This window comes from Camelina sativa, chromosome 6 (assembly GCF_030686135.1).
Source record: "Camelina sativa cultivar CO46 ecotype springtype chromosome 6, ASM3068613v1".
Lineage (NCBI taxonomy): Eukaryota > Viridiplantae > Streptophyta > Magnoliopsida > Brassicales > Brassicaceae > Camelina > Camelina sativa.
This window is the reverse complement of record NC_141885.1, coordinates 4,630,196-4,651,252: the sequence shown is the minus strand read 5'-3', so window position 1 is coordinate 4,651,252 and position 21,057 is coordinate 4,630,196. Positions and strand designations below refer to the sequence as shown.

At 35.9% G+C, this 21,057-nt stretch overlaps 5 protein-coding genes and 1 non-coding gene across 7 annotated transcripts; 3 read left to right on the top strand and 3 right to left on the bottom strand.

Annotated features, from left to right (window-relative positions):
- Window positions 1-270: 270 nt before the first annotated feature.
- On the top strand, window positions 271-3,316 carry LOC104790411 (serine/threonine-protein kinase STY13). The gene is made up of 6 exons (XM_087455898.1): window positions 271-1,078; window positions 1,428-1,560; window positions 1,670-1,865; window positions 1,966-2,090; window positions 2,170-2,328; window positions 2,787-3,316. Exons 1-6 carry the CDS (start codon window positions 948-950, stop codon window positions 3,111-3,113), a joined length of 1,071 nt encoding a protein of 356 aa, XP_087312024.1. The 5' UTR covers window positions 271-947; the 3' UTR covers window positions 3,114-3,316.
- Window positions 3,317-3,335: 19 nt separating this feature from the next.
- TRNAD-GUC (transfer RNA aspartic acid (anticodon GUC)) lies at window positions 3,336-3,407 on the bottom strand. The gene has a single exon. It is a non-coding gene; the product is annotated as a tRNA-Asp (tRNA).
- Window positions 3,408-3,506: 99 nt separating this feature from the next.
- On the top strand, window positions 3,507-6,029 carry LOC104790410 (CRM-domain containing factor CFM9, mitochondrial). Its single transcript, XM_010516161.3, has 4 exons — window positions 3,507-3,649; window positions 3,784-4,048; window positions 4,248-4,649; window positions 4,874-6,029. The coding sequence occupies exons 1-4, from the start codon at window positions 3,561-3,563 to the stop codon at window positions 5,744-5,746; spliced, it is 1,629 nt and encodes a 542-aa protein (XP_010514463.1). The 5' UTR covers window positions 3,507-3,560; the 3' UTR covers window positions 5,747-6,029.
- Window positions 6,030-6,492: 463 nt separating this feature from the next.
- LOC104790409 (uncharacterized) lies at window positions 6,493-9,062 on the bottom strand. Its single transcript, XM_010516160.3, has 2 exons — window positions 8,461-9,062; window positions 6,493-8,026 (listed from the first exon to the last, which is right to left on the bottom strand). Exons 1-2 carry the CDS (start codon window positions 8,521-8,523, stop codon window positions 6,917-6,919), a joined length of 1,173 nt encoding a protein of 390 aa, XP_010514462.1. The 5' UTR covers window positions 8,524-9,062; the 3' UTR covers window positions 6,493-6,916.
- Window positions 9,063-11,555: 2,493 nt separating this feature from the next.
- On the top strand, window positions 11,556-18,051 carry LOC104790408 (golgin candidate 6). Of its 2 annotated transcripts, none has more exons than XM_010516158.3 (20): window positions 11,556-11,819; window positions 11,961-12,009; window positions 12,345-12,394; window positions 12,545-12,672; window positions 12,766-12,818; window positions 13,297-13,443; window positions 13,544-13,617; window positions 13,696-13,765; window positions 13,937-13,990; window positions 14,079-14,174; window positions 14,392-14,442; window positions 14,525-14,611; window positions 14,708-14,821; window positions 14,911-14,982; window positions 15,287-15,472; window positions 15,584-15,687; window positions 15,838-15,886; window positions 15,965-16,030; window positions 16,115-16,882; window positions 17,271-18,051. In XM_010516158.3, exons 2-20 carry the CDS (start codon window positions 11,986-11,988, stop codon window positions 17,817-17,819), a joined length of 2,742 nt encoding a protein of 913 aa, XP_010514460.2. In that variant the 5' UTR covers window positions 11,556-11,819; window positions 11,961-11,985; the 3' UTR covers window positions 17,820-18,051. The 2 variants fall into 2 exon arrangements, with proteins under 2 accessions (XP_010514460.2, XP_010514461.2); XM_010516159.3 differs by having other exon boundaries at window positions 11,563-11,847.
- Window positions 18,052-18,176: 125 nt separating this feature from the next.
- LOC104790407 (uncharacterized) lies at window positions 18,177-19,346 on the bottom strand. Its single transcript, XM_010516157.3, has 2 exons — window positions 18,761-19,346; window positions 18,177-18,664 (listed from the first exon to the last, which is right to left on the bottom strand). Exons 1-2 carry the CDS (start codon window positions 19,196-19,198, stop codon window positions 18,503-18,505), a joined length of 600 nt encoding a protein of 199 aa, XP_010514459.1. The 5' UTR covers window positions 19,199-19,346; the 3' UTR covers window positions 18,177-18,502.
- Between the last annotated feature and the right edge of the window lie 1,711 nt (window positions 19,347-21,057).

Here is a 21,057-nt window from a genome sequence, read left to right as displayed (position 1 = left end):
TAAAGTTAGAGCTTTAACCACTCTCACTCACTAAGTAGAATCTTTGATACATTAATCAGTTCATATTTGAAAATTTATTCAGGAAAATATGTAAATAAATCATTTTTAGTTTTGAAACACACAAAATTATCAACTAAGAATTTAGCTAAAGAAATTTCGTAAATGACACATTAAAGGGAAAATTCATTCAAAATGTTAGATGTCTACACAAACACAATGACACATAAAACACATATGCATACATATGATTTGAAACAAAGAGCAAAAACTAAATACAAAAAAATATAAGTAAAAGTGGTGAAAAGGACCCGTGGGGGTGTGCTTCCGCGTCTGTAATAAGTGTTTTTGTCTTTGGAGAGAGAGAGAGTCAGAGGAGATTTCTTGTCACCTCTCTTCTCACTCTGACGACGCCTACGCGGAAAAAGCAAACCACTTTCGATTTCTTTACTCTTTTTTTTTTGTTTTTTTTTGTTTTTGGGTTCTTCTCAATCAAAAACCCAACACTCTTGTTTTTATAAAAGGAAATCTTTAACCAAATCAAACACGAATCATCGAAATTTTGACCAATTCTTCCACCAGTTCCAGTGTCAACTTCAGTTCTTCCATTTTTTTCTTCTCCATCATCTCTCTCTCTTTCATATCGCTCTCTCAAATTCCCTTCTTTGGCGTGCAGTTGACGAATTGTGATTTTGATTGTTGTCTCTTCTTTCTTTTATTCTTCTGTGTTCTCTGTTCTTTTATGTGGAAACCCTTAATTCACCAAAAAAAATAAAGGCATCTTTGTTTCTTTATCTGATTGTAATAGTTCTCAATTCCATAAAACCAAAAACAGAATGATTAATCAATCAAAAAGGGCCCAGCTTTGACATATTAAGCAGCTAGGGTTTGTGTTTTGTTGAAAAAAATCTCTTCTTTTGTTTTGGGTTTTGATTTTTGTGGGGGAAGGAATGGGATCTGCAAGTGGGTTTTACTCAAACGAAGAGTTGGAATTGGATCCTAAATGGCTTGTTGATCCTCGTCATCTCTTTGTTGGTCCTAAGATCGGTGAAGGTGCTCATGCCAAAGTTTATGAGGGAAAGTAAGCTTTGACTTCCAATAAAAACTGTCTTTTTTAAAAAAAATCCGTTCAATCATTGCTTTGCTACAGAGCAAAATTTCAGAACTCTTGTTTTGAGTTTTCTTTCAACTGTTGGATTAAAGAAGAACAGTGTATGAATAAGAAGAACTTGGTCTTGAGAAAAAAGTTTGAATCTTTAGCGTATGTGAAGCACAAGCGAACCTTTTTTTTTTATTGTGATTGAGTTATAGGATCAGACAACTATTTATGTTTGTGTTTCTTGTAGATTCTCTGTTTCTGCAGAATGGTTGATGATGATTGGAGAAGTTGTTTGATGGATTGAAAAATGTGTTTTGTTTGTTTGTTTTAGGTATAGAAACCAAATAGTGGCGATTAAGATTATTAAAAGCGGTGAATCCCCTGAAGAGATTGCTAAAAGAGATAACCGGTTTGCTAGAGAGATTGCTATGTTGTCTAAAGTCCAGCACAAGAATTTAGTCAAGGTTTGGCCTCTTTTTTTGTTTCTGTTTATGATTCCCAAACCCTGTTCATTTGGCTAACCAAGTATTGGCTTGTAATCATAAACGTTTGGGAAAAATGGTTTTCGTATAGTTCATTGGAGCGTGCAAAGAGCCCATGATGGTTATAGTTACCGAGCTTCTACTTGGCGGTACATTGCGTAAATATCTAGTGAGCTTGCGGCCAAAGCTTTTAGACATTCGTTTGGCTGTAGGGTTTGCTCTTGACATTGCTCGCGCAATGGAATGTTTACACTCCCACGGAATCATTCACCGCGATCTTAAACCAGGTAAATGGAAAGAAATGTAAAAGGTCTGAAAATAAAAACATTTACTTCTTAAGTATATATATATATATATGGAAAAGACTTATCTTATTTGCATTTGCAGAGAATTTGATCTTATCAGCGGATCATAAGACAGTGAAACTCGCTGATTTCGGTTTAGCTAGAGAAGAATCATTAACCGAAATGATGACCGCAGAGACTGGTACATACCGATGGATGGCCCCTGAGGTAGCTATTTTACTACTAACCCCGGAATTTTTCTTCTTTCTTTTTGCGATTCCCTTATCTGGTAAAATGAATGAAACAGCTTTACAGTACGGTTACGTTAAGGCAAGGAGAGAAGAAACACTATAATCATAAAGTAGATGCTTACAGCTTCGCCATTGTCTTGTGGGAACTTATTCTCAACAAGTTACCATTTGAAGGCATGTCCAATCTACAAGCAGCCTATGCTGCTGCATTCAAGGTACTTACACACCTCTCAATCCATTAAACCGGTTCTGTAGCAGAACTGAATTATTAACTGATCTGAGCTTGGTCTGGTTTGGTTTGGTTTGATCAGATAAAAATCGGTTTTGGTTTCAGATTTTGGAGTTTGAAACCAGAAAACCAATCCGATTATGGTTTGTTTAAGGATAGAAATTTGTTTAAAAACTGAATTATAACTACACTAAGCTAAGTCTTACTATAGTTTCTATGTTTTTCACAAATGGAAAGTTTGAAAAGCTCAAAATAGAAACCAGACTGAAAGTAATTGAACCTTGTACCTCTGATGGTCTTTCTGCATTTGGTCTTTACTTGTTTGAAAGATCCCTGGATTCTTGTGGCAGAGATGGTCGTGTCTTGGATAAGAATTTGATTCAATAACAAAGGTAAGGAATTGAAACCACCATTGTGACTAATTTTGTGTTTGTTTTTCAATAGAACTTGAGGCCAAGTGCAGAGGATTTACCAGGGGATTTAGAGATGATTGTCACTTCATGCTGGAAAGAAGATCCTAACGAACGGCCAAATTTCACTGAGATAATTCAAATGCTCCTCCGTTACCTCACCACAGTTTCGGCGCCACAGATCATTCCTCCACCGAACCGACGAGTATTCTCTTCAGAAAACATAGTCTTATCACCGGAATCCCCCGGAACTTGCTCTCTGATGTCTGTCAGAGATGGAGATGCCTCTCGTCAAACAGTTAACACAGCTGATTCATCAGAGAAACAAACTAAAGGAAGTTTCTTCTTCTGCTGCTCATAGATGATGATGATCAATTTATATATTGTATTGGTTGTAATCTGTAAAGAAAGGAGAGGAGGGAAGTGTTTATGATGAAAAGTATAATGTATCAAGCCTTAGAATTTAGATCACAGTAACAAGAAAATTTATTGTTCAGTGTATAAAACTTTCAGTGTACTTGACAGACTTTTCTAGTGTTAAGTAAATTTGAAAATGTTAAAAAAGGTTCAAAATTTTAAAATACGCCGTTGCCGGGGATCGAACCCGGGTCACCCGCGTGACAGGCGGGAATACTTACCACTATACTACAACGACTTTTGTTGTTCGTTTTAGAGAAATAACCTATTTATATGATACTAATTTTGGATCGTCTTCTAAAACCCTCAAACCCTTTGCGAGGAGGAGCTTAGCAAACAGATTCGTTCTCTCTTGTTCGAAATATTTGCCATTTCGTTTTGCAGAAGCCAAATGTTCGTCACGAGGAGTCTCTCGAGACACTGCTCGAGAACTTGTAAATGGTCTATATCTTCTCTCCTTCAATCCGATTCATGTATTAGGTAAGTTCAGATTCTAACTCCTTTTCTGATCCTCTCTTCTCTCTGATTACTGAGATTTACTCAATAACCATCTCCTATATTCGTTTAAAATCCTCTAAAGTTTATAACTTTATAATTCGAATTTGATCTTGAAGGAATCGGGTTATATCATCGAGTCCTGTTACGAGCAATGGTAGCTCAAGTGAAGGTAATCCCAATTCGTTTCAGCCATTGATGAATCATGTGTTTAAAGGATGGTCTCGAGGTATGTCAACATCGAGAGGAAGGAGTATGAGGAGCAAAGTTGAGAGTAGAATGCGGAAAGAGTCTGGTAAGACGTTAAGAGAGATTAGGAGAGCTAAGAAGTTGAAGAAGAAACTCATGACTGATGAAGAACGGCTCATTTACAACCTCAAAAGGGTAAATATTGATTGATACTATTCCATGAATATGTCTTCTTTGTTGTGCTTTGCATTCATATTTTTGTTAAAGTTTGAGACTTTATCTGTGAAAAAGCTTGTGATTGTGTAGTTTGTATATGAAAGTTGGATTATTTATGGTTCCTACACGGTGAAGTGTATCAGAGAGTTGAGTTTGCTGATGTCTCTCTTTGATGCAGGCGAAGAAGAAAGTTGCGCTTTTGTTGCAAAAGCTTAAGAAGTATGATCTTCCTGAGCTACCGTCTCCCGTGCATGATCCCGAGCTTTTCACATCCGAGCAGATACAAGCGTTCAAGAAAATTGGTTTCAAGAATAAAAACTATGTTCCTGTTGGTGTTCGTGGAGTCTTTGGAGGAGTGGTGCAAAATATGCATATGCACTGGAAGTTTCATGAGACTGTGCAAGTTTGTTGTGATAACTTCCCTAAGGAAAAGATTAAAGAGATGGCAAGCATGATAGCAAGACTGAGCGGCGGGATAGTGATTAACATACATAATGTGAAAACTATTATTATGTTTCGTGGTAGAAACTACCGGCAGCCCAAGAACTTAATCCCTGTTAACACCCTCACAAAGCGGAAGGTATAAATCTTTGGATATAAAGTTTCAGGTTCTTGATTTCATCCTTAAAAGTTGAGGATCATGTGGTTAGTTGATATCAGTCTTAAGAATTGAACTTAGGTCGATCTATCTGTGTTAGGAATCTTTAGTTATGTTAACGACATCCTTGGGTCAGACAATCTTTAGGTTTAGGATTTATGAATCATTGAAGTGTGGCTTGCTCTAACAAGTGTTATGTTTTGCAGGCTTTATTCAAAGCGAGATTTGAACAAGCGCTTGAGTCTCAGAAGCTGAACATAAAGAAAACAGAACAGCAGCTACGGAGAATGGGTGTTAACCCTGAAGATCCGGTTGCCATGGCTAGTATCCAGAGAGTTGCCTCAACATTCTTCAATGCAATCGACAAAAAGGAAGGAAGCCCTTACGTCTTCCATGGAGATAAACAATCAGAACGAGGCGCTGGTATTGAAAATACTGAAGAATCAGAACCGGGCGATGAAGATAGTGACCAGGAGGAGCTAGACAGATTCATAGCTGAGATAGAAGAAGCAGCAGACAAGGAGTGGGAGGAAGAGGAAGCTGCTGAGCAAGAAGAATCTGGTCGGATAAGGTATTGGAACCGAGAGGAGTTTGCAGGAAGAAGCAGAACACCTGAATTGCGTAGTTATGGAGATTCAAGTCATGGCTTTAGAAGAAATGAAAGGGATTCACGTAGTAGCCAGAGGAGGCCCAGCGATAGCGATGAAGATGATGACGGGGAAATGGATTCTGATGATGATGATGAAATTCCAAAGAGATTTGATAGAGCAAGATCATCATCAAACACAAACACAAGAAGGCCGAGAGAGGATTTTAAGAGAAGAAGCGCCGACCCTCGACCTCGACCTCAAGTGAGGAGTGATGACGATGTATTGAGTGATCTTGATAACACAATGTGGGAATCAGAAGATGAAGAAGATGCACCACCGGCGAATTATGTTTCGAGCAGTGATGATGACGAGGATGAAAACAGAACAATATCAGCATCTAAACAACCAAGATTCAGGAACAGTAATTCAATCAACAATTCAAAGACTAAAAGTGGAAAACAGAGGGATGAGGATTGGGATAGTGATTAGAAAGGAAGACTACAAGATCACAGAGTTTCTGATATTGTTATTTGTCTTCATTGGTGCCTAATTATCAAATGAGAAACTGAGAGATGTTAAACTCTGGTCTGAATATTGAAGGCTGATCTATCTATTGTTAAGTTCAGTTTCTGATAGTTCAGTGAAAGATAAAGAACATTATACGCCAAACTCTGTTCTTCGCATTTGTAATTCAGATTCTGGTATTACAGAGGCAAATTAAGATGATTTGTAAAAGAAACAGTAATTTCAGCATTTGACCGATTTCTCCAAATGCTTTACGAAGTTGTAGAAGTCCACTTTTGAGATTGGCTTTATGACACTATACGTATACAACAGGGTAACCTCCTCTTTAAAGTTAATAGAGCATCTGTTCAAAGCAGTTTCATGAATAAACACACACACATGGCAGATAAGTGCAAGATTCCTTCTGAAGATAACACATTTAAATTTTAACTTGAAAGCAAAGGATTCTATATGCCCTTTTGCATCTTGATTCATTGCTAAGTTGGCATTCAAAAGTAACGCATCAGCGTCTTCTGAGCATTGCTTGACCCCAAAAATACCCTTAAAGAAAGAGATTAGCTCAGAACAATCCAGAATCTGACAACCACAATACAAAACAGCTTAAGCTTAAAAAGAACATAACTTTTTGCAACCAAGAAACGGAAGCAAGAAACTAATGTTTGTTGTGTCATACTGAGTCAAAATTGATCAGAGCTAAGAAGGCATTAATAGATAGAAGGAGACAGTTTTATAAGAATAACTGATATAACCAGAACTAAACTCAGAACAATGAAGAAAAAGTTATATAAACAAATGAACCCTGAAACTGCTATACTACTAAATCAATCAATCAGCCTTAGGCAACAACATATGTTCCCATTGTTGAAAAAACCTGGGAAGTGTTGTGCAGCTCTAACTCAAAGTAAGCTCCTTTTTTCTCACAAACCCTCCTGTATCAAAAGAAACTGATGGAAAAAAATCCTCAGAATCCACCAACTGAATCCAGCTTTTAGGTTATATCCGTGTCTCAGCAAAGTATCAAACTACTTTCTTCCATTTCTTCTCTTTTAGGCAAAAAGATTGCACCTTTCCTCTCAAGAATGATGCTAAGGCCTTGAAGTTTAAGACTAAACAAGAACACGTTCAATGTGCTCATCACTTAAACCCTGTCTGCTTATCTCTTACGCAATTACCGGGCAACAAGTATTTGTACTGCTCAGCATTATCCAGCAGGTATGAAGGAAGATGAACAGCTGAATAAGACCGAGGCACAGGTCCCATTTTGCCAATAATCTCCTTAAATGTATATTCCTCTGGTAACATATCAAACAAATCAGTTCCTTTGCAAATAACATCTTGAATCCTCTTCGGATTCAGGTAATGAGAGAATCTGACACGGTCTGAGTGACTGTAAGCTTTCATCTTGAATACAAACTCGCTTATATAACGGAAACAGAAGCTGCAGTGCCAACCAGAATCAGCTAACAGAACATTGCCCTGACGGAAATGAGCATACCGTGTTTTCCCTGGACTGTAACGGTGAATAGACGCTCTCCAGCTTTTGCTATCAACATAGTATTCAAAAGAATACAAGTAATTCTTCAACTGAAGGTGAAGCACCTGAGGTATATCGTCACACCATCTCAAAAGATTGATCGTGTGAGCACTCGGTATCTCATCAACATCCGACATAATCAACAAATCATCCTCTTCAATGCCAGCTATCCTAAGAAGCTGATCCAAGGCAACACGCTGATAAGCTTCTTCAACAAACGGATTCTCACCTTTCCTAAACCGTCCACCAACCGTCCCATAAGTGAGCCTCGGCTCCACGAACTTAAACTGATCCTTATTGCTCTTAAAAACCAAAGGTTTAGGCAAACCCGTAAACGTAGAGTTCGATTCAAGAAGCACAAACTGAGTCACAAAAGGGTAAAGCTCATTCCACCTAACAGTTAAAAGATCCTTCTCGTTACTAAACAAAACAGCATCAAAAACACGTCTGGGAGACTCTCTGATTCCCCAACCGTGAAGACTGCAGAGAGCTTCCATAGTAACATTCTCATTGTAGTAATGAGGAATGGTTTGAAACGGCTTAGGAGGTGATTCCCAAAGAGGTCTGAAGAAATAAGTGAACTTTTGGCCGTGTAAATAGATTGCTAAGATAGCAAACGGCATCAACACAAAGAGGAGCAAGTATGTTCTTAAATCAAAACCTTTGAGAACACATTTAAGCCTTGAGATTGTTTTTGCTGCTTTTGATCCCTACAACAAATTCATAAGAGATGAAACACAAAATTAACAATAACCTCCAAGAAAGACAAATCAAATTGAAAAAAATTGTTACTTTTATATTTAATAATTGTAGGAAAAATTCAAAGATCTTTTCAAGCAACAGAAAACAATCTGACCAATAAAAAAACTAACTTTATTACATACCCAAAACAAAACTAAAAAAAAAAGAGCTTTCATAATTTATCATCAGAGATAAGATACGATCAATATTAAAAAAGTTTGCAATTTTCAATCTTTTTTCGAGAAAAATTGTGAATTTATAAACACGATTAAGTTCTTCGAGACAATTAACAAAAAAAATTCAGAGTGCATGACGAATTTACAGAAATCGAATTCAATAATGAGAAAAAATATATAAAATTTTTGTAAGTGTGTAATGGAGAAAAAACACATAAGAAACAAACCTGTCCACAAACATGTTCGCAAAGATCATCAGTCTTCTTCGAATTGTAGTATCCATCGGACATGATTTTTTTTTTCTCACAGGATTCGTCTAATGCAAAACGTTTAATCCCCAAATTAAAATACCCAGAACAAAAAAAAAAAAAAGAGACCAATTGTAAATTGAAGAAAAACAAAAAAGCCCCAGAAACGGAGATATAGGAAATTTCGAACTCCTTACGATTTGTTTTTGTATTTTCTTTTCCCAATCTCTGTCGAAGAAAAAAAAAGAAAGAATCGAATTATGGAAGCTTTTATAAAGTAATTGGGGAACCTGATAATCCAAAGAGACAAAAGGCGATAAATAATCACTAGATTTCGTTTTTAATGTTCTCCACAAGAAAAAAGAAAAATTAAAAAAAAAATAATAATTCGGAGTTTTTTTTGTTCTTTTCTTAAAACGTTCTTTTATTTTTATATAAAAAAAGGTTTCGACTTTACGAAGAAACTTTCAGTTTTCAGCGTTTACAAATTATTTTTAGAAAACGCGTTTAGAACCGTTGGATGAAGTAATCAAATCCTACGGTTGAGACGCGTAGGGCTGTGTTTTACAAAACCGTGACTCAGACCGTTTGTCTTGTCTGAAATCTGAATGATATGTGTATTTTAACGGTTAAAGGCCGCCACCGCATCGTCAGTGACGACCGAGCCGTGCGTGTTTACGATCTTTAAGTCCTACCTCAAAACGTCACAGTTTTTTTTTATATATATCCGGTATAGTTAAACATTTCATGTTAGATGGTACATAAATAACTTGATCGTTCATTAATAAAAAACTGAGTTTGTCATCATTATGTAGACAAGGACTCGAATATGAAAATCCGAACATCACAAACATTTGTGTGGTACAAGTTCTTAGCTAAAGTTGAATATGTGCAATAGACATGTGCGATCTTGTCGTCGCTTATGGCCTAACTGATGAAAAGTAAAAAGCATATATAGAATCAATCTAAATAATCCAATTACACATGTGGATGAATGATGATGTAACTTTAGACTATTTTTCAAAGTGTATCTTCTTAATAATTTTTAATTAATAAAAATAATAAAAGAGACTCCAAGACGTGCAACGAACATGCGTCATCCCCGACGATGTAGTACCACCACTCATATTGGATTTTTATTTGGACACTTCATTTTCAAAGCATATTCGTTTATTCCAGTTGCAATATTATTTAGTTGTGGTGATTGTTTTCGTTATTAGGTTTGGCCTAGAAAAGTTCCAAACTCTTAACTTTCTTTCATTAATGTCGCCATGTCTGAAATATTACAATGGTCTTGTTAAAATACGTGAAGCAAGTCTAGAAACATCCAAAACTCTATAAGGTTTGTATATTTCAAAATACATTAATTATTGGAAGCTATAAGTATAAATTCTAGTATTAATTTTTATGTTTTCTTGGTTCAACCTTACTTATAAGCTTGAAGCTTCATAGGTTTCACTTACAATAAAGTGCATAAAAAATGCATAAACATAAACTAGCAAGTTTAAAAATTTGAAGATTCTGTATTTATGCAATTGAACAGTTTCTCATTGTTTATGTGTTCTAGACTAACGTAATTAAGCCCATTGATCGCTATAGAATGAATCGTTATCATACATTTAAAAATGACTATTAGCCTTGTCAACCATGAATCGTATGGATATAATAACTTTTTACGTAAATTACCATTATTTTTATGTTTTGATCGACCACCATATATTCGTCCAATCGACTCACAACATGTATTGTGAGGCATAGGATACATATACGTAAGCGTAGACTTTACGTGCCAAAGGTAAACACAAGTCTCTATATATGTCTTTTGTAAAGTCTCTGTCACTAACGATCGATGGCTTCTTTATTTTTATTTTTCTTCTATCAAAACAAATCACGAATGTTTGGATCAAATCGGACTAATCCAAGAGTGAAGTGATTGGCTCAAAACTAAAATATTTGACTCAAAACTAAAAAAACTCCGATGGTTACACGACATCAACTTTGTTCGAAGTGGAATCGAATCTAAAATTTATATGAGCTTAAGCTATAAAATTCGGATCCTCACCTACCTCACCATTACAACACGGACACGAATTAACGATGTCTTATTAGATAGTACTTATTTTTTTTGGTAAAAGATATGTAAAACATGATAAATTCCTTTTTTTTTTAAACCTAAAAATAATAAATTAGTACTTATTATTTTTATATTGTATTAGTTTATCTGTCTTGTATCACAACAGAAGTAAGAGAGTGTATAGATAATATAACTCCAACTTTTATTGATTGGTTCAATTCAAATCTTGTTTTCTGACCACTGAATTTTGTTAACCATGCTACTTTGAGTGACGTAAATGTTTTTATACTTTGTCAACTCTATAGGTGGATTTTATATACTATTGATTAGATACTGATATTTGCCAAGATTTTGAGTTGAAACACTACAAACATAAGACTAGGATGGAAAAAATCCCGAACCGAGTCAAAATTCTCAACCCGAACGGAAACAAATTATAAAAACGACCTGAACTCGAATTGTAGAAAACCGAAACCAAACTAACCCAAATTCAATTATAAAAAACTAATATTTTAAATTAAATGTATACTATTATATTAAATGACTTCAATTTTAATTAAAATCAGTTAATTCTTTTTTTCTTTCTATAATTTATTTGACAAAAACCAAACTATACCAATAATTTGACCCTGAATGTGACTTATTTTTTAGAATTCTTTTTTTTTTTTTGGGCAAAAGTTCGTGTCATTCCATAGATCAAATGATTTATATTACCCGAAAAGCAACAAACCGAAGAAACCAAACTCAAATAAAATTGTTTTCCAAATAGACCTATTTTAAAAAAAATCCAAAAGTCCTGAAAAGTAAAGCGAACTAAAACCGCATGCGGCATGCCTAAACTGGAAAACCGCATGCGACATGCCTAAACTGGTTAAGAGAAGACGATCCACCAAAAGAACCTCCACAGTTGTCCTGAACTGGTTAGGCTTAAAGCCCACTGGACCTAAATGGGCCTATATTCGAGAAACTTAATAATCTCAGTAATCTTACAGGAGCTAACATCCGGTGCCGGCGTGAGTACAATACATCATCGATCTTCCTCTTTCACCAATTAAAGTAAAAAAACAATTTCATCGTGACGATCGTACGGTTTATCAGCTCTTCTGACTTTGCTTGAACAGATCGGTCAGGTGAATAAAAAAAAAAGAGAGATAGAGAGAGAGAGGCTCTGTGAAGAAGAGATCGAAGCGCGATCTATCACGGTTCATTGGCTGGAGGATTCGTATTCCTTGTTTCGATCTTGTTCGTCTTTCTTAAGTCCTGTGTAAGCAGTTCGATTCTCGCCATTTTCAGTATTGTTCTCCCTCTGTGTGATTAATTTCAGAGTTCTAGGGTTTTATAGTCTTATTCTCCGCTTCTGTGTTGTTTTTGCATTGTTAAATTTTTCAATTTCTATCGTTTTCAGGTAATTTATTCGTGGCTAACGAGATATGGATTTGGCTTCCCGTTATAAGGTGAATATTTTCTCTGATTGGGAGCTTAATTCAGCTGTTAAGCTTTCTGTTTTGATTCAAATGCATGTATTCTTCAATATTTTTTCTTATGAGTTCCGTAATAGCTGCAATTTTTTAGAGGTGCGTCTATTTTGCATTGGCTTGGTGTCGATTTCGATATGATTTTTACTAGTTTCTCAAAGGTGTGAAGAGTGAGTGGTAGTGTACTAATTTATGAAGGTGGCAGAGAGCTTCATAAGATATTTGTAATCCATGACATGTTGTTTAACGGCTAAATTTCCAAAAAATTTCCGGTCTTTATGCTTGTTCTTAACTCGTTTTACAAAATTGTGCAGGGGGTTGTTGGAATGGTTTTTGGCGACAATCAATCTTCAAATGAAGATAGGTACGGTTTCTTCTCTTTTATGTACTGCGAGTGGAGAGATGTAGCAAGTTCCTTTATCTAACGTGGACGTCGTATCTATTATGGCCTCCTGTAATTGTTCGAGAAATTAATTGATGAGGATCGGATTTTTTATTTGGTGTATTTTTGTAGTTACATTCAGCGCCTGCTCGATCGTATAAGTAATGGTACCTTGCCTGACGATAGGAGAACTGCTATTGTAGAACTTCAGTCTGTTGTAGCAGAAAGTAATGCTGCTCAATTAGCTTTTGGAGCAGCCGGTAAGTGTATTTCTTTTTCTCTGTCATGCGTCTCATTGATTGTGACTTGTGAGATTCTAATCCAAATTTTGATTTTACATTCTGTTATTTCAGGATTTCCTGTGATAATGGGCATCCTAAAGGACCAACGAGATGATGTTGAAATGGTGCTGTACCCTTTTTTTCCTTTCTGTAAATCTTTTGTTCTCGCTTAGTTTGTGCATACTGCTGTTTGTCCTTTGATCCTAGCGCACCCTCCGTCACTTTATGGAAAATTTGGTATCGTTTTTTGAAGCAATATTTGAGAAATATAGCTTTATTTTGTCTTTTTCAAACTAAGTAGATTTGGGAGAGTAGCATGTTTAATTCTATTTTTCGTAGTCCTTGCAAACTCTTAAGCCGAAGATATTGGAATTAGAATAGGTCCACCAGTCCAGGGGACAAATCAATAAGAAAAAGGAGGCGGAAATGGGAAAATGTGGGAAGTTTTATTCAGTGATTTTGTTTTAAACAAAGATTCTTAAATTTGGACTTATAAATGTCTTTTTGTTTTACCTTGGGAGTATTCACTGTATGTAATTAAATTTCTTGTTGATGTTACTGTTTAGTGCTATTCTTACACTCATAGACTTGTTGTCTATCCAGGTTCGAGGTGCCTTAGAAACTCTTCTTGGTGCTCTAACGCCAATTGATCATGCAAGGGCACCGAAGACTGAAGTCCATGCAGCTCTTATGAACTCTGACTTGCTCTCCCGTGAAGCGGAAAATATAACCCTTCTTTTAAGTTTGCTGGTTAGAGTTTGCTCTATATGTCTGAAGTAGAAAAGTTATTTTCGTTTTGTTCGTTCTATATGTGTGCATCACATGGCTTGTTTTCCTGGTGGTATGACAGGAGGAAGAAGACTTCTATGTTCGATATTACACTCTTCAGATTTTGACAGCTCTGCTTATGAATTCTCAGAACAGGTATATATCTCAGGGTGTACTTTGTGTGTCATTTTTCTATCTATATGCTATAGAGACTTTTGCTGACTGTCTCTTCAGGTTGCAGGAAGCTATTTTGACCACTCCTCGCGGTATAACTCGACTCATGGATATGCTAATGGATAGAGAGGTAAACAACTACTAAATATCTTGGATATGTGTGATCTTGCTATTAATCTGCAGAAGAGTCTGATCTCATTAACCTCCTGTAAACCTCAGATAGGAGGTTATGAGACCGTGAACTCTGCACGGGATGAATATCGTATTTGTAAACTTATTCTTTTTTGTGTATGCCTTACAGGTAATCCGGAATGAGGCTTTGTTGCTTCTTACACACTTGACTCGTGAAGCAGAGGTGAGACTTCCTGGTTATCTTTGTAGCTGTTCCTTTCCTTATGCCTTAAGCTGAGGCAGCCATTGATTGATTGACCTTCCACTTGTAGGAAATCCAAAAAATTGTTGTCTTTGAAGGTGCATTTGAAAAGATTTTTAGCATCATTAAGGAGGAAGGGGGGTCAGATGGTGATGTGGTTGTGCAGGTGACCACTAGCTCTTTTAAAAATATTTGGCATTTAAAAAGGAAAATTTATGAAGCCACCACTTCTCCGAAATTAGGACTAAACATTATTGGCACTTATATGTTGTCTCCCTGAATTTATTTTGCCAGCACTTTCAGCATGCTTTGGCATTACTTGCTTAGGCTTAACTTTGAGTTCCTTGCCTATGCACTTGCAATAATTTGTTCTTTATTTACAGGACTGTCTGGAGTTGTTGAACAATCTTCTTCGCAGCAGTTCATCAAACCAGGTTTTGAAGCTTTGTTTCTGGTCTTAATTTTTCTGATTAATCTACTGGATCCTATCAGAGACTGATATTTGAACTTGTACAGATACTACTAAGGGAAACCATGGGTTTTGAACCCATCATTTCAATTCTAAAACTACGAGGGATTACATATAAGTTCACCCAGCAAAAGGTTAGATCATATAGTGCTTCGCCAATTTTAGATTTATTTACCAGCTCATGCAATTTTGTTAATCGTTGTCCTTCTGAATGAACAAAATCCCAGTAGACTGTTAATCTACTTAGTGCACTGGAGACAATCAATATGCTGATCATGGGAGGTGCAGACACGGAGCCTGGAAAAGAGTCAAACAAGCTGGCAAATAGAACAGTTTTAGTTCAGGTTTGTTATGATATACGAACGTTGTGATTCCTCTTTTTGGACTGGATCGAATATGTTTCTAATCCTATCGTTTTTTTATCCAACAACAGAAAAAACTGCTAGATCACCTACTTATGTTGGGTGTTGAAAGCCAATGGGCCCCTGTTGCTGTTCGCTGCATGGTAAGCAAATCTTCTTTAGTAAAGTCTTGTCCTTTTAGTCCCTTCCCTTTTTTTTGGTTATCATTCGTAGTGCATTGTATATCAAAATTGCTTTGCTCATTTGCGCAACTGACAACAAGTTCAAATAGTATCATTTAGATTCTAGAATTTAACTGTTGAACCTTGTTCTAGGTTGACCATGGAACTGATATGCTTACAGTGATCTATTAGCAGTTTTTTTCTTCTAGAGATTGTCTGTCGTCCAAGTTTTTTATTGATGTTTCTTTTCTAATGGGTCTTTTTACTTTTGATTCTTTGCTGCTAGACATTTAAATGCATTGGAGATCTGATTGATGGACATCCCAAGAACCGTGATATCCTTGCTAGCAAAGTTATTGGTGAAGATCGGCTAGTAGAACCTGCACTAAATTCCATCCTCCGGATCATTTTACAGACGTCCAGTATTCAAGAGTTTGTTGCAGCTGATTACGTTTTCAAGATGTTCTGTGAGGTTTGAAACTTTTTGTCTTATATTTTTTAGTTCATAGTCTAATGTGAGATTGCATATTCTGATATACTGATTGCATCTTTATCTACAATCTCATTCACTAAACATTTTCAGAAAAATCCCGAGGGTCAAACAATGCTAGCTTCGACTTTGATACCTCAACCACATCCCACAGCCCGAGATCCTCTAGAAGATGATGTTCACATGTCATTTGGAAGGTATCATCTTTATTTCCTTTCTTCTGCAGCCTTCACAGTTTTGTTTTGAAGGGATCTCACTCTTCATTCTCATTGCGAGTTTGCATGGTCTTTCAATTTTGAGCTACTGCTCTTGTGCTAAAACGTATCCAAATTTTATTTGTGTGTCAGTATGTTGTTACGAGGCCTTTGTTCTGGTGAAGCTGATGGTGATCTTGAGGTAAAAGTGTTTCTCCCTGTTGGATATTAATTTAAAAGCATTCCAGAACTTAAATCTATTTTTTTCTTTTGAAAACAGACGTGTTGCAGAGCAGCGAGCATTCTTTCTCATGTTGTGAAGGACAACCTTCGGTGCAAGGAAAAGGTAATGAAATCACCACTTTACCTTATGTTCTATCCGCAGTATTTTGTTGTCCTGCATTGGCTGACTTTTTGGGATACTCAATAGGCTTTGAAAATCGTACTTGAATCACCTATGCCTTCCATGGGAACTCCAGAGCCTCTGTTTCAGAGGATTGTCAGATACCTGGCCGTTGCTTCTTCCTTGAAAAGCAAAGATAAATCAAGCACACTATGGAAATCATATATTCAACAGATCATTTTAAAACTGCTTGTGACATGGACTGTTGATTGCCCTGCTGCAGTTCAGTGCTTTTTAGATTCACGCCACCACCTGACGTTTTTACTTGAGCTGGTAACAGACCCAGCTGCAACAGTTTGCATAAGGGGATTGGCGTCTATTCTATTGGGTGAATGCGTCATTTACAATAAATCAGTTGAGAATGGTAAAGATGCTTTTGCTGTAGTTGATGCTGTGGGCCAGAAGATGGGGCTTACATCATACTTCTCGAAGTTTGAAGAGATGCAGAACAGCTTCATCTTCTCCCCCTCCAAGAAACCTCCACAGGGTAATAAACCGTTGACAAGAACAGCCACGCCTAGTGAAGCCGAGATTCATGAGGGGGATGAGGCAGATGAGATGGTTAAAGGGAATGAGGATCACCCAATGCTCTTGTCTTTGTTTGATGCTAGTTTCATAGGCTTAGTGAAGAGCCTTGAAGGTAACATCAGGGAGAGAATCGTGGATGTGTATAGTCGGCCAAAAAGTGAGGTGTCTGTAGTACCAGCGGATTTGGAGCAGAAGAGCGGAGAAAATGAGAAAGACTACATCAACCGTTTGAAAGCCTTTATAGAGAAACAGTGCTCGGAGATTCAGGTGTGTGCCTCTTCTCAACTGTCTATGCTACTGAGTATAAGACAGTTAGCATATTTGAGAAATATACCATTTTGGTGTTTTATTGCCATTAAAAGAAGAATAATCTTGAGAGTCTTCGCAAGTAACATGATATTTAATAATAGATGAGAAGTTAAGGGGTTCCTGCTAAAAAAATTTGGGATTAGGAAGCATTGCTAAAACGGAATATAGGAAGCACTAAGTTTCTTTCAAGATGTGGGATAATGAAGAATTGGGTCTTTTGTTCTCAGCGGGATATCAAACAACAGTTCATACAATAGGTCTCTAAATTTATGTGATGAAAAAAGAAATCTCAATATCAGCTGTGCCTGACAGAGTTTATTGTTGTTGTGACCTCTGTGTTTTCCAGAACCTTCTTGCTCGAAATGCTGGTTTGGCAGAAGACTTGGCCAGTTCTGGCAGGAATGAGCAATCTGAAGGATCAGAGCAGAGAACAAGTACAGTAATGGACAAGGTTCAGATGGAAAGCATCAGACGCGAACTCCAAGAAACGTCTCAGCGTTTAGAGACAGCGAAAGCCGAAAAAGCCAAGATCGAATCCGAGGCATCAAGTTACAAGAACATAGCTACGAAACTCGAGTCAGACCTAAAAAGCCTCTCGGACGCATACAACAGTCTAGAACAGGCAAATTACCATCTGGAAAAAGAAGTGAAAGCCTTGAAAGGAGGAGATCCCATGGAGGTTCCAGATATAGAAGCCATTAAGGAAGAGGTGAGAAAAGAAGCTCAGAAAGAGAGCGAAGACGAATTAAACGACCTGTTAGTATGTTTGGGGCAAGAAGAGAGCAAAGTCGAGAAGCTAAGCGCAAGGCTGATAGAATTAGGAGTTGATGTTGATAAGCTTTTAGAGGATATTGGGGACGAATCAGAAGCTCAAGCGGAATCTGAAGAAGACTGACCATTGAGAACAAGTTGTTGTAGAGATCTAAGTCCTCTAAAATGCTCTTCTCATCAGGCAATGGAACTTGTACAGTCCTGGGTGGGTTTATTCTGAATCTGATGTTTACAAATTGTCGTTGCTTAATCTTTTTAGTTATAACTCTTAAATTTATTAAACATGGTCTTGCGTTGCAGATTCATATACATTCTAACATTGAAACATCCACAAATATGATTTTTAAGTTACTGCAGCTGTAATATGTTTTTTTTTCTTTTTCTTTTTCTTCATATTTTGTTAAAACAATCAAACAAGTAAGTAATTCCAGTTCGATTACTTGTGGTTTCCTTAAAACATTCATGATTTATAGAGATTCGATTTAGTGATAAAACATCTTTTGATGAAATGCAAAAATAGATACATAACTGTTGAGCTTCCGAGAGGGTATTCATCAATCTAAAGACAAACTGACCTGAACCCCAAAATAACCAAAATCCGAAAAGACATACCATATCTTAAATGGATTCACATTTATGAAAATTAAGAGGATATAATAACTGATTAAAATGCCAAAACCGAACCTAATCCTGGACAGAACATTCCCCCCTAATTAAGCCTAACAGAGAGAATCACTCTACAATTGCAACACAAGGCATTGTACAAAAGTAACGGAAGGTAGAGAGAGAGAGAGCTCAGATAAGGATTTAATCAGTATCACAAAGCGACGTCATTAGATCCGTTGGTGAGCTCCATATGGGAAGATCAAAGAAGGACTGTTTCTTCTCTTCTTCTTCAATTCTACATATGTTCTCTACAACTTCACACTGCTTGAAGAAGTCGTTGATCACCGCTTCTTGTGCTTCCGCCTGTCAAAATTTCAAATTTTCAAATTTTCAAAATCGAACCAATTTCAAAATTTTTAGTTGAATTGGAGTAAAAAAAAAAAAAAAAACCCTAATTACCATAAACAGAAGTTCGTCGAGCATAGACGACGGCGCAGAAGCATCTCCTCCGCCAAATTCTCGACCTCTTTGTGTTGTAGAGGACTCAGGAAACGACATCGTTTCGTCCGCGTTTAACCTCCCTTCTCCTCGTTGCGTCGCTCGAAACCGATCTGCTTTCTCTTGCATTGCATTCGAACTGTTCGACAAAATCTCCCACAGCTCGATCTCACTCTGTTGCTTCCTTTTGAGCTTCTTCATTGCTCTATTCTTCCGTATCCTTAGATTTCTCTCCTCTACCACCCGATCTAATTCTGGATCCGGCGGTTTTGACGTTTCTAAAGCGTCGGCGATACAGCATCGCTTTTTTCGTTTGTAAACGAAGCCGTGGTCGTGGAAACGTTCCAAATCTTCGTATTCTTCTACGGTAATCGCTGACGGCTGAATTGATGAGTCCATTCGCCGTCGAGATGCGGTGGAGCGGGAAAAAAAAAAATCTGAGTAGAGCGAATTTGAGAAAAGGTGAAGATGGACTTTTTTTTGGATCTTCGAAATTGAAAGATTGATTTTGCAAGCTAATCAATAATAATCAAAACTGGGGGATATCAATAAAAATAATAATGAGCCATTTAGCTAAATACTAAAGGCCCATTTAATTTAGTTAGGCCCACAAGAAAATGGAAATATACCGATTGATCATAATACTAACTAGGATTTACCCATTCATTTTCATAAATCATTTAAATAAATTAGTATACTAATATAATCACCTTTTTTAGTTTGTTAATATAAATATTACAATATTATATATTGTATGTTGTTGTATTTGCAAAATTTACCCTATAGTAAATTTCTTTGTTTTGTAATATCAATGTTACACTGTTATACATTTTTTTGTGTTTTTACAATAGTTAATAGTACTTGTTAATAAAATTATATGGGTTGAATTTGAAAGAAAAATAAATGTGTATACTTTCAAAAATAAATGAACTATCATTAAAATCAAATTTGCTAAAATAACTATATGAATAAATTACATACATCTGTAACAAAAAAACAAAAAAAAAAACTACATCTGTATTTGTAAATATATTTAGGTTTTAAATAAATATAAGTTTTTGTATTGTTAATATATCTATATGTCCATAACATTATTAAACTATAATAGATTACATTTAATTTATAAGGAACAAAAACCTTTATACAATTTTTACAAACAAATATTTGTCGGTTCTCTATTCCAAATGCATGATTGGTTAGTAACTCCTAAATAGTAACTAACCATGTATGTCAACTGCAACGGGTTGTCTTGTCTCCAAGTAAATAATCCACGGAGGATTACTTACTTGGATCGGTTTGGATTCACACCGAGGATTACAAAAGTTCCCAATACTTAAGTATATAGAGATACAAGAGTTCACACGACAAATGCACCTTATAACCCACAAAAGCAATTATAGTTAATGCTCTAGAGTCAAGATTGAAATTAAAAGAAATAAAACTGCCACATGATTTATTAAACGAAGAATGACATATATATCATGGTTTCACTTCATACGCAAAAAACTTGAGAAATGACATCAACGACATAATGTTTTTTTTTTTTTTTTTTTTTTTTTTTTTTTTTTTGTGTTTGTTTACCGTAATGGCTAGTTGGAGCGTTAACAAAGTTTTTATTTTTTTATTTTTAACAAAGTATTTATAATGCTTTAAGAAATTTTTGAGGGTTTTGTGTGAGTTAGTAGAAAAAATATTGAAAGATCTTTAATTTAAATATTTCATAATGGTTGATTAGGTATATGCTATTATTATGCTCGTATGTAATTAATTTTGTTACTATATGATGTCAAAAGATATTTAACATTTTTGATTTAGTTGATTGTGTTGCTAGTTTTAAGGAACTTGTATATTGGATTAATAATCTGGAGAGTCATTAGCCTACGGTGAAATCTTAACATATATGCTCATATGCTTGATAATTAATGCCGATTTTTTTTGGCTTATAAATAGATTTATTAGAACCAGAATATTACCATATCTTCTGTATATCTTCAGTATTGTTTCTTATTTCGACTAACATAATTATTAATTAATAAAAACGAATGCTACATTTTTGACAATAATATACTTTTAGAATGTAAATATAATCCGGGTTTTAATCATTTATGTTTTCGATTAATGGGATCCGATTCAATAATTTCAGGTTGTAACATATAAAATTAAACCGGCCCGTTTTTAATAATTAACCTTAATGATTTTAGATTAATAGTGTTTAAGGCCTTGGTTTTTTGGAAAATCATTTCAAAAAAGATTATTGC